Source organism: Salvelinus sp. IW2-2015, unplaced genomic scaffold (genome assembly GCF_002910315.2).
Source record: "Salvelinus sp. IW2-2015 unplaced genomic scaffold, ASM291031v2 Un_scaffold1517, whole genome shotgun sequence".
Lineage (NCBI taxonomy): Eukaryota > Metazoa > Chordata > Actinopteri > Salmoniformes > Salmonidae > Salvelinus > Salvelinus sp. IW2-2015.
Genome location: NW_019942958.1, coordinates 37237 through 50324, shown reverse-complemented (window position 1 = coordinate 50324; position 13088 = coordinate 37237). Strand labels below are relative to the sequence as shown.

The window sequence follows — 13088 nt, the reverse complement described above, 5'->3', positions numbered from 1 at the left end:
TAATAAACCAGTTGTGATCTTGACATGTAATTAAGTATATTGGCTCAATAAAGTAGATCAGACATTGTTGGTGTCATTGAATTCTGGTAATAATATGGCTATTATAAGTAGCATTCATAAAACATGTTATCGTTGTCATTGAGACATGTAATACAGATAATCTAGGGGACTGTCATTATAAAGGTGAGCAATAATCATCAGTTGTGTTAGTCACATGATATTGACAATGTAATATATGAGTATTAGGCTCATATAGTAGATCAATAAAACACAGACCATTGGTGTGCATTGACGGATGTAATATTGTATTCACTAGTACTTGATTGGCTCTATTAAGGTAGATTTTCTAATTTTAAACATCCGTGTTGCTATCGACATGAGTTAAATAGTACTCGGCTCATAAAGTAGATCAATAAACATGTTGTGTTCATTTTGATATGTAATATGTGTGTTATTCAGGCTCCATAAAGTAAAGATCAACTAAACATGTTGTGTCATTGTTGGAGGACAATGTCAATTAGTGATCGGTTGCATGAAGATTATGATCAAATTATAACATGCTATTGTGTCATTGATCAATTGTAATGTATTGGGTCATAAAGATATGATCAAATAAAACAATGTTGGTGTCATTGAGAGATAATGTAAAGCCATTAATTGTGCAGGGGCGGTAATAAAGTAGATCATAACAGTTGTGTCTTGAATGTAATAGGTATTTGGCTCATAAAGAGTCAATAAAACATGTTGTGTCATTGCGAGAACATTAGATAAATACCGATAATTAAGGCTCAATAAAAGTAAGATAATTTAAACATGTTTGTTGTCCATTATGACATTAATAGTATTGGCTGCCATAAAGTAGAATCAATAAACATGTTGTGTCATTGACATGTAATAGTTGGGCTTCATAAAGTAGATCAACTAAACCATCTTAGTATCCATTGACTGATAATAAAGGTATTGGAGAGGCTACATAAAAGTAGGACTAAGTAATCCATGATTAGTGTCTATTGAGAGACATATAACATGAGGTTAGTCTGTGGCTCAATGAAAGTAGATTCAGTCATTAACATGTACTTGTTGTCATTATGACATGTAGCTATTCAGTATTGGCTCATAAAGTAGATCAATAACCAATACTATGTTGTCTGAGTATTAATTCAATGAGACATGTAAATAATATGTATTGGATATCATAAGTAGATTGTCAATAAACCCAATGATTAGTGTTCATTGACATGTATAAAAAATATGTTCAAATCAAAAATAGGCTCATAAAAGTAGATCAAATAAAGCTGTTGTGTCATTCAGCGAATGTTAACTAAGTATTGGATTAGAGATATAACATAGTATTGATGATCATTGACATTAGTTATGCAAGTAGTAAATAATGTTGTATTTGGTAGAAGTCAAAAAAGTAAGATTTGAACACTATAAAACATGTTGTGTCATTGAGTACAATGTAATAGGAATATTGCGACTCATAAAGTCATACGATTCAAATACCACAGTCATTCATCTCGCTTTTTGGTCACATTAGGAGACAGTGAGTATAGATAGTGACTTGGAGGCTCATAAAAAGTAGACAATAAACACATCTGTGTTGTGTTGTCATATGAATGTAAATACCTATCGGAGTCAGTAAAGTGTAGCACTTTAAATAAAAGCAATTGGTATTGATGTGCACTATAGTAGACCAATGATAATGAGATATTGGCTATAAAGTACAGATCAAATAAACACATGATGGTAGTGTATATTGCAAAGACTGAGTAATCAGAGGTGATCAGAACTCATAAAGTAGAGTCAAGCTAAAGAACCATCTGATCGACATGATGACATGTAGTGAGATAATGACAGCAGTGCATAGAAGAGAGAGCAATACCGAAATACACATGTCTGTATTGCGATGATGCGAGACATGTAAATAGTATTGGCTCCATAAAGTAGATCGACATAAAACCAGGTATTTGTCATTGGACATGTGAAGTCAATTGCGGGACTCACAAAGGTAAGGTACCAAATAAAATAGTATGGTCACAGTGAGTATTGACATGTTTGAGTGAGATATCTAGGCTCGATAAAAGTAGATCAATAAACATGTTTGTCATTTGAACATGTAGATCAAGAGCTTGTAGTTGAGCGAGGCTCATAAGTCAAAAGATCAATATCACACACGATGATGTAATATGACAATTGGTAAATAAGTATTGGCTCACACTAAAAAGGTAGATCTCATAAATAACAACATGTGTCATTTCGACATGTAAGAATACGTCACTAAGGCTAGCATAAAGTGCGGACATACATGGTGTTCTCATGTGACATGATAACTTGTTTGTACAGTATTGGCTCACTTATAGTAGAAATCATACATGTGTCCATTGGAACAATGTAATACCACGCTATATTGAGGGCTCAAATAACAGTAGACCACATAAAAACGATGTATATCCATCTGACCATTGATAAAGTATAAGTCAACTTCGCTCATAAAGAGTAGATCAAATAACATTGTTTGTGTCCATTGAGACGATCGCTAAAATAGTATTGGCTCAATAAAGTAGAATCATAACATGTGTTAATTGACATGTAATCAGTAAGTTATTGGGATGGAATGTGCTGACATAAAGTAATGAATACAATAAACAGTGACTGTCAATTGACAGAGAGTAATTGGACCAATACATAAACAGAAATCAATAACATGTTGTCAGGTCACATTGACATGTAATATAGTTGTTTGCTGATACAAGTAGTTGATTATACATAGTACACAGTATAAATCATTGACATCTAATAGTATTACAGTGCGGACTAATATAGAGCGAGTAGAGTGCTGTATACATCGTTGTTTTGGTTTATCCTATGGATATGTATGCTAAATTGAGCAAATTGGAGGACTATCTTATAAAAGTAGGATTCCAATTAATACTGTGAGTCATTTGACCATGGTAATAGTATTGGCTCATAAGTAGATCCATAAACATGTTGTGTCATCAGTATAGTAAAATGCACAAAAGTGGATGACAGTATGAGTGGATTAGGCTCATAAAGTAGATCAATAAAATGTGCAGTGATGTAATGTATGGCTCATAAGTGAGATACTGTTTGCTGAGATAGTATTGGCTCATCAAAAGTAGATCACTAAACATGTTGTAGTGATTACAGATTGAGCATGGCTACATTAGTAGCATACAACTGTAAAACAATGACACTTGTTGGTGTCATTGGACAATGTATAGTATTGCGCTCTGCATAATCAGATAGATCAATAACTACAATGCGTGTGCATTGAGACCATGCTTGATATAGTATTGTTGTGATGAGCTACATCGTTAGGTACGATATGACATTGAATAGGTTATTGGCTCTTAAAGGTTGACATAACATTTTCTGAATAATAGTATCCTGAGCTCATAAAGTAGATCAAAATAAACATGTGTCATTGACATGTAATAGTATTGGCTTCATAAAGTAGATCAATAAACATGTTGTGTCATTGACATGTAATAGTATTGGCTCATAAAGTAGATCAATAAACATGTTGTGTCATTGACATGGTAATATGTATTTGGCTCATAAAGTAGATCATAAACATGTTTGTGTCATTGACATGTACCCGGTATCTCCCTGTCCTGATGCCTGTATGAGGATGAGCAATGTCCTCCGGTGAAGAGTTTGTGGGTGTATGGACGCTGGCTGGGGCTTACTCTTGCTCCTTCACCACGCAATAACTTCCTGGAAGGGGTGGAGACACCATCTAGTCAGTTGAGTATAGCACAGTGCACTAAACTGGTTTATGTCACTACTTATGAGGCAGTTATAAAGGCTTACAGAGGAATGTAACTCTTACCTGGCCTGATGACCATTGGGTTGTTCAGTTCTAGGCAGAGGAAAAAAAGCCAATGATTTAAGATAATAAACAGCTATATTTTAGAAAATAAATGGCCACAAGACACTTGGGTTGTAATCGATGCCTGCCTCTTTGTGAACGAGTGGATTATGAACAGTGGTTGTTCGTTATGTTCGCCTGCCTCCGCCTCGACTTGCCTTTTAGAAGCACATTCACCCCCTCTCAAACGTCTATTCAGCGCCCTTTTCGCACGACTCCCGGTGCACAGATGAGGGCCTGAGACTGTGAACAACCAAACTAACGCCAGCTCTAGTCGGCTCACGGACTCACTAGTCACTAGACATCTGCTGCTTAGACCAGTGTCTCAGAGAATGACTGCAGAAGCTACCCCTTGCCAGAATCTTACTAAACTCCAAGCCTGGGTCTGCCTGCTGAGTTGGGGCTATAAAGTCGTGTTGAACAGTTGTGTTTATACACGAAAGTAGTTAGTGCTGTACCTTTCTCAACCGCCCACTTAAGCAGATCAATGTTTTGCCTGTATTTTAGATACCAGAGAGCTTTTTTACAAGAGATACCCTTCACAGTTCTGAGGGAAGATATAAAAACACAACTCTTCATGATGATGAAAATGTTCATTCATCATCTACTTGTAATTTCAATCTCATCAATTAATATCATTAAACCATCATCCCTACAATTGTTAACCATATACCACCACTTATTACAAGTGAACTACTGTTGGCCTGTTGGTAGGTCAGTGTAAATAATGGACTCACACACAGTAAGAATCGTGGCCTCTAAGTCCTCTGCAGGTTGCTCTTCCCCACCTCGTCGGCAGACTAGGGGGTCGCCTACTTTGCTGCTGGGGCTCATATGTCGACTGCTCCCCCCTGACCTTGGCCTCTGAAGACGTGGTATCTGGAGATCCGGACGCTTGGGCAGCTCTCTGTTTGTTGTTGCTGGAGGTGGAGGATCGCAGGTCATCATCTACTGATCCCTTCTAAGCAGGGCGAGCGGTAAGCGACGCAATGGCCCTGTTGTTATTGTCTTGTCTGCTTACGCTGCCGCTGGCGTTGTTGATGGGTTGTCAACGTTAACTTTACATTTTGTTCCAATATAAATGACTGTTGATGAAAGGCTTTATAAAATGTTATTGAATTGAATATGGACTGGAACTTGTAACCGTGTCCTCTGTTTCCTGGAGTGGACCCAGAGGGTGAGACTTTGGAACTGCAGATGAGGATGGAGGAACCGCGGCGTGATGGTCTTCGTGTATGAATTTTCACGGACACCTAATCTCCTGTTCTGCACTCACACTCCGATCATCTACGTTCATCTAAACAGGGACGGCACAGGGACATTGAAGACAGGGATCAGGCAGAGGCAGGACAGATGAAGAATCCCGGTGATATCAGACAGGTGGGGCAAAGATACTATCGACATCAGTCAATTACATTGTCTATCCACACTTCTTACATAGTGTACAGATAGCACACGGCCAGGCGACACAGACATCCCCACCGCCACATGACAGCGCTCCACCCGAGTCCACCCAGTCTAACCTGGTCTCTACTCGTGTGGCTGGTAGTGGAAGCGAGGTAGACAGAGGTGTTGTGTGAGTCTGTGCAGGTTGTCTCTGTCCTGAATCTGTCCGCAGTCCAGATCACAGCAGTGTGGAGCTGCTGCAGCCTCCACTCAGGTTCGCTGTGTCCCGGAGGGCTGGCTTGGACAGGGTTAGGAGCGTAGCACATTCTGGGACCAGGAGAAAGGTGGTAGCCAATGGTCTGAACACTGGAGGGAGAGATTGAAACTGTTCAGGTGTTTGTAGCTGATATTTGGATTAGGTCCACTCATGTTATGTTTGAACACGTTGGTACATGGGAGTGTGAAGGCTATATTGAGTTAAGGTTTCACCATGTTAGTGAACACTGTAAAGGGGTTGTTGTACTGTAATTGATTCGTTCCAACCTGTTATGTGGAACTCTGTAAAGGGGTTGCCGGCGACAAGGGTAGCCTGGCGGTTAAGAAGCCGGGCCAGTAAACTGAAAGGTTGCCCTGGTTTGAATACCGAGCAGCTAGTGAAACTATTTTGTCAATGTGACCTTGAGCAAAGGCACTCAACCCTAATTGCTTCCTGTAAGTTCCGCTCTGGATCAGGAGCGTTCTCTAAAATATGACTATGTCATGTAATGTTGCCATGAATTGACACCATACATGGCAGCTGGTGGCAAGTAAAGGCTGAATTTCATATTACGGTAGACTAATGTAATATACAATACAGTATCAGATATTAGCAAGTACGTCAATAAGGGCACACAGTGCTCAATACTGTAAAATGTACTGTTAATACGTAAAAAAAAAGTAAATGCTACCAGTATAGAATGAAAATCGTCCCAGCTGAGAGAATGAAAAACAAGCTATCTATCTCAAGGCCAATTCAGACCTGTTAAACACGCGCCACCACTGCACAGAGGCTGCTGCCTATAGTGATCAGACTGAAATCATGGCCAACTTTAAGGAATGGAATAGGTGTTCTTTCTAGTAACAGGTAACAGATTCAAAACAGGTGCAGCTTAATACAGGTATGAGTGGAGATAACAGGAGGGCTTCTTAAAGGAAATACGAACAGGTCTGTGACGAAGCCGGAATTCCTTTCTGGTTGGTCTAGGGTTATCATACTTAGTCTGTCATGCATAAAATGCCAAAATTAATTACTTGAAGGAGAATCCCATGACAATGTTGTTTTCTGGATTTTGTTTAGATTGACCGTCTCCCTACAGTTGAAGTGTAACTATGATAAAAAGATTTACAGACCTCGTGTTAATTGCTTAGTAAAGCTAGGAAAAACCTGCACAATTCGGACAGTGTTCAAAATGACTTGTTCTCTGGCCCACTGTTGTCGACCAAACGATAAGATGTTGATTAGATTTGGATTGAACATGAATAGACTTTTGATATTGGAGGGATTAGGAGTTTGGTATTATACGAGCATAATTAGTTACCACTGTGAAGTTAGACATAGATGGGAGTATGCTGCAATAGGCTGAGGTTGGCTGCTAGGGTGACCATGTTACACGCGCCGACATGTACAGCATATATTGATGAATATTTTGGGATGTGTGATGTTTAATATCAGCTATTCACCCGTTTCTAGAAGGGCCTTACATAGGAGCTCCAGCACAGGCAAATGCGAAACAGGGCAAACAGAGCAAAGGAACATGGTAACCATGCCAGCCGATTAGGTTTATGGACTTTGTGGTCATTCTGCCGTGATTTTGGAGCAATGCTGCACCACGAGATATGGTATCCTATACATTTTAATTGATGGGGCTCTATACCATAGGATTAAATTGGTACACAGGCATTCTGACCTATACGGGGAGTCAGAAGATTGGCCACTATAAACAGAAGAATATAGGTTTAAGTACGAGAACTTTTATGCTTTCATGTGGGCCGTGGATATAAGTTACAGTTACCTATTTATATCAAATATTCAGAGAACAAGTTTTTACTTTTCGGCTCCGTAACCTACTTAAATCGCGATTCCACACATATGACAATTCCGAAAACATGTACATGTAATAGTGGTCACTGCGAAAGAGACAATAGGCTGTTTACGTTGGAGTTACTTTGTACTATTGCATAAATTGCTTTGTCCAGAGCAGAAATTACTGTATAAACATTTTGAACAGTATTTCCGTTACAGAGTGATAATAGTATCGTCGAGATTCCATGTAATTAAATGCTCATTGGGAACATGTGTCGCTTGATGATCTCTATCATTTGTACTGAGATATGCTTGTAAATGTAATATTTAAAGTGGTCTTGATTTCCCTTATGTTAAAAATTCCTAAGAGAGCTCAATGTCTAAGTTCAGATTTAGCGGACAGGGTTTATAGTACGATCTACTTTATGAGCCAATACTATTACATGTCAATGACACAACATGTTTATTGATCTACTTTATGAGCCAATACTATTACATGTCAATGACACAACATGTTTATTGAAGGATCGGACCCTTTTTTTCTCAATTTTCTCCTAAAATGACATCACACCCAAATCTAACTGTCTGTAACTCAGGACCTGAAGCAAGGATATGCATTTTCTTGGTACCATTTGAAAGGAAACACTTTGAAGTTTGTGGAAATGTGAAATGAATTTAGGTGAATAAAACACAATAGATATAGTAAAAGATAATACAAAGAAAAAACCATGCCTTGTTTTGTATTTTTTCTGTACCATCTTTGAAATGCAAGAGAGAGGCCATAATGTATTATTCCAGCCCAGGTGCAATTTAGTCGTTGGCCACTAGATGGCAGCAGTGTATGTGCAACGTTTTCAACTGATCCAATGAACCATTGCATTTCTGTTCAAAATGTATCAAATCTGCCCAAATGTGCCTAATTTGTTTATTAATAACTTTTCATGTTCAAAACTGTGCACTCTCCTCAAACAATAGTATAGTATTATTTCACTGTAATATCTACTGTAAATTGGACTGTGCAGTTAGATTAACAAGAATTTAAGCTTTCTGCCCAGGATATGTCTATGTCCTGGGAAATTTTCTTGTAAGTAACAACATCAAGCTAATCACATTAGTGCATGTTAGCTCAACCGTCCTATAGAGGGACTTTATTGTCCATTACTATTACATGTCAACGAAACAACTGACATTTATCTTCTAGCTTTCGCAACACCCCAACACACACACACACACACATCACGCGTTGTTAATGTTTGTTGTTCAGGGCCTGAAGTTCCTGAGCCGTCTTTACCTGGACAACAACCTCCTAGAGGCGGTTCTACCAGACTTCCCATCAACACTACAGGAGCTGAAGATCAACGAGAATCACCTCAAAGGGATCGAAGAGAACAGCTTCCAAGGTAATACAAAGAAATAACTCATCTGCTTGCTGCTACTTACTGGACAAAAATACAAATTACTTTTCAATTCTTCTTTTGGGGGCGTTTCAGGCCATCTAAGGCTTCAATCTAAAACACTTTGACAGCAGAAACATACATAATTGTTATTGGAAGAGTCTGAAAGTGTAAACAAACTCAGGGAGACGGTTTGACTTTTATAGGAAAATATTTTAATTTTCGGTGTAATTTCTCGAAGGTCTGAGCGACCTGTTGACCTTGGAGTTGGAGGGGAATCTCCTGAGTGAAGGGAACGTGGATCCTCTAGCTTTCAAACCTCTCTCCCAGCTCTCCTACCTCCGTCTGGGCAGAAACCACTTCAGGACCGTCCCCCAGGGCCTGCCCCCATCTCTACTGGTGAGCTTTTATACATTTTATAGAAAAACCTTGGATAAATCTAAGGTACATTTTTATAGTTCCTCAAGGCTCTGTTTTTGACCACTACGTTTATTTTGCTACCTCTCTGAAATTTTAGACATAGACACAGTGTACATTTTCACTGCTAAGGGGACGATACACATTTCGATGAAACGTGGTGAAGCAACTGCAACCCTTTTCGTGATTAAAAAGTCTTATCCACGACTCTCATGCTCTGGTTAAAGGCAAGGCGCCGTGTCAGTCCAGGAAGGAGTGGTTCTGTCAGACATTTTCTCCTTAAAACTACCACTGAGGTCTACCTGCGGGGAAACAATCTGAACAAACATACCAACGATGGCTAACCCAAACAGTCAGGCTGACCACAGACATGGAGGCCTGCTTCAATTAACACCAGTATAACATGTTCAATAACAACAGCTATGTATGTTGAGTATACACTAGAGGAACGAAGGGTCTCAACAGAGCATCTCCATTCTTCATTGTATCATTCTGTTTCTTTGCAGGAGGTTTATCTTGAGAACAACCTGATAGAAGAGATATCTGACTCTGTCTTCAACCAAACCACTAACCTGAACGTGATCTCACTGAGACACAACAGACTGGATGAGTCCATGATAGCACCTCTAGCATGGATCAACCACAAGTAAGAAAACTAGAGGATTTCACAAGTCTTCTTTTTCTTATCAATAAATCTTACAGGGAATAACATATTCCTGTCTCTTTCATGTGTTGGCGCACTCTCACTCTCACTCACACTCATTCACTCACTCACTCACTCACTCACTCACTCACTCCACTTCACCACTACTCACTCACTCACATCACTCACTCAACTCACTCACTCACTCACACTCACTCACTCACTCACTCAACTTCACTCACTCACTCACTCACTCACTCACTCACTCATCACATCTACCACATCCATCCATCAGGAACCTGGAGTCCATTGACCTGGCCTACAACCGTCTACCGGTCCCATCCTACCTGCCCAGAGCTCTAGTTCACCTGGTCTTGGTAGGGAACCAGATCGAGAGATCCCAGTATTTACCGGTCGAGAACTAACGTGTGATTATAATAGTCTAAGGATAACTGTCTATAAGTCTCTATCAATCTTCTATCTTGGTCAGTATGTGAAGATGCATACTAGTTTTGAGTGTTTGCCACATTCGAAGTCGAGCATAGATGATTAGATACTGGTATAGCCATGTTGCCTACAACAAAGCTGAGGTGAGATGAGAGAGAGGAGCTAACCGGAGTCACTTCTTGTAGGCACTCAGATAACCGTTAGTTATACTCTCCAATTAACCAGAGCTGTGCTTAGCACTACGAACGCGAGCGTGCTAGATAACTACAGGTTCACACCGCTACCGTATTCAATCCACGATGCACACTCATACACGTTGCCTACGCGCTCAATAACAATCAATAAATCTAAAGATGTCGAGGATCGTACTGACATTGAGTCTAAGATAATACTGTTAGTGGATACGACGCCCACCGGTTTCAGCCCCATGTGACTAATATCCTACAAGTAGGACCGTGACTGACTATGACTACAGCTCTCACTGAGCGCGCAGTAAAGATGAAATCTGAAAGTTATTTATGTCCAAGAATAAATCCGCGAAAAGGGAGTGCCATGAGGAAATTCAAGTGAATGTGAGTCATTGGCTCATAATTGTAATATACACACAAAGTGCGGGTATAGGGCTTAGCCCGATAAATATACCATAGGGCAGCAGGCTGACAGTGCTGTAGATAAGCCCCATAAGAGTGTAGACAGACCGGCTGATAAAAGGTGAACCAAGGCGGCGCCAGGGCTGTTAACACAACCGTAACAAAGTAAGGGCAAGGCGCATTAATAACCACACGGCGGCGGCGGCTGTAGATGTAACCGAAGGCCCCGGCCGTGGAACATAGCCTAAGAAGTAAGGAGCACGAAGGGGCTTCGTTAGAGCCTAGGTATCAATACCCAAATCGTAGTCTGCGGGGCCGTACAATAGAACCAAGGGGGCTAGGAGTGGTCCGGCTACTCTGTTAATAAAGTACTCAAGGCAGGCGGGCGCCCCTTGATTCCAATAAACCCATAGGCTGGCGGGCCCTAATAAACACAACGGGGCGCGCGCACTCCAGCCCTGCCCGCTATTAAGCTTAACCAAGGGGCGGTTACCTCGTTCGCCGTAATAACCAAGGGCGGGGCCTGTCAATAACCAAGGGCGGCTGTAAATCAACCAAGGGCCGGGGCTGTAATATCCAGCCGATCGGCGATACCACTGCGGGTAGCATGGTTTCAGTGATGACTTCTCATCAATCTATCGCTCTCCTTTCGTACCTTTATCTGACCCCTTGCATTACGCACGTTCCTACTACTTCCAGAACTTCTCACGGGGCACCACATAGTTCCTAAGAATCCCACACATTCTGAAATCACCCCTAGCGGACAACATCGCCATACCCTTTTCCCAGGCCCGCCGTGGTATCACGCCTGAAACCGCCTCTATCCGAACTTCATATTGATACTCCTCTCCCTGCCTTTCCTAGCTGTTCACCTGCCCTCCGCCTCTCCCGGCTGGTTCGGTAGATGAATCCATAGGCGGGGTCCGTAAATAACCAAGGGGCGGGGCCGTGATAACCAAGGGGCAGGGCCGTGATAACCAAGGGGCAGGGCCGTGATAACCAAGGGGCAGGGCCGTGATAACCAAGGGGCAGGGCCGTAATAACCAAGTGGCAGGGCTATGATAACCAAGAGGTATAACCATATGTGCAGATCTGAACCTTCAGTGTTAACCCTTTCTGATCAGTTTGTAGTTTTGGGAGAGGAGCATGATTTGAAAAGGCCTTCACAGAACACATAAGATTTATTCAATTCAAGAGTATTGACTTTCTTCTCGACAACCAGTCCAGTACAGAGTATAACGTTTCAACATGTTACAGGACGTTTGCAGAGGACGCTATCTGTGACCCCCAGAACGACGAGGACGCTAACATATTGACGCTGCGTCTGGAGAACAACTACATCGACCCCAGGAAGATCTCATCCACCGTCTTCTCCTGCGTACGCTCCTACTCCAGCATCGTCTTGAAACCTCAGTGGACCAAGTAACATGCCTCTGACATTGTGGCTGAATTCCAAACAGACCCCTTAACCCCTTCTCTTTAGGCACTCCTGTAGATCTGAAAGGTGGAAAACAATATGGCTACATTTCCACACAGCCAATCAGAAGGAAATATCAAGGAATTACCATATTGGTTCAGCCAATCACAAAGGAAGAACAATAAATTACGATGATCCTCTCAGATCAACAGGAAGTCCACGTGGAATTCAGACGGTGTATTCTGTCTGTTATTCTAGTAAAAAAACAAAGAAACTGTCACTGGCCGTGTCCCGAAATCTATCAAGTACGGGTTGTTACAGTATATCAAGAAAATGTCACTAAAATCACCATCAGCAACCTCCGACTGTGTCTCAATATTACTGAGTGATGCTTACAACCTGTTACACATGTTAATATACTGTAAAGTAAAAGGTCTGATGCTTACAACCTGTTACACATGTTAATATACTGTCAAGTAAAAGGTCTGATACTTACAACCTGTTACACATGTTAATATACTGTCAAGTTAAAGGTCTGAGGGAAACATTTTGCTATGAAAAAATGTAAACGCACTTTATGTACCTTCCATTTCTTATTAATCTTTTATTATTAAACTGTTTTACCATGGATGGAGACTGTTTTGGGGATTTGAGGCACAACTTCTTGGACTTTTTCCTGAAGGCTTTAATTTAAAGATTGAAGAGTTTCATCCGTTGTAGAGAAACCTCAGTCAATCAAAAGCATTGAGGCTGGATCTGTTCTGCTTTTGGAATGGCACCCTATTCCCTATGTAGTGTACTACTTTAGACCAGGGCCCTATGGCACCCTATTACCTA

At 40.9% G+C, this 13088-nt stretch overlaps 1 protein-coding gene across 1 annotated transcript in view; it reads left to right on the top strand.

Annotated features, from left to right (window-relative positions):
* The window catches only part of LOC112071092 (extracellular matrix protein 2), a 37694-nt gene extending 24815 nt beyond the window's left edge, over nucleotides 1-12879 (top strand). Inside the window, exons 6-10 of the mRNA XM_024138565.2 lie at nucleotides 8608-8743; nucleotides 8979-9136; nucleotides 9661-9800; nucleotides 10093-10200; nucleotides 12092-12879. Of these exons, the coding sequence (XP_023994333.2) occupies nucleotides 8608-8743; nucleotides 8979-9136; nucleotides 9661-9800; nucleotides 10093-10200; nucleotides 12092-12260 (711 nt within the window). The 3' untranslated portion in view covers nucleotides 12261-12879. The remainder of the gene's footprint in view (nucleotides 1-8607; nucleotides 8744-8978; nucleotides 9137-9660; nucleotides 9801-10092; nucleotides 10201-12091) is intronic.
* Nucleotides 12880-13088: the final 209 nt, after the last annotated feature.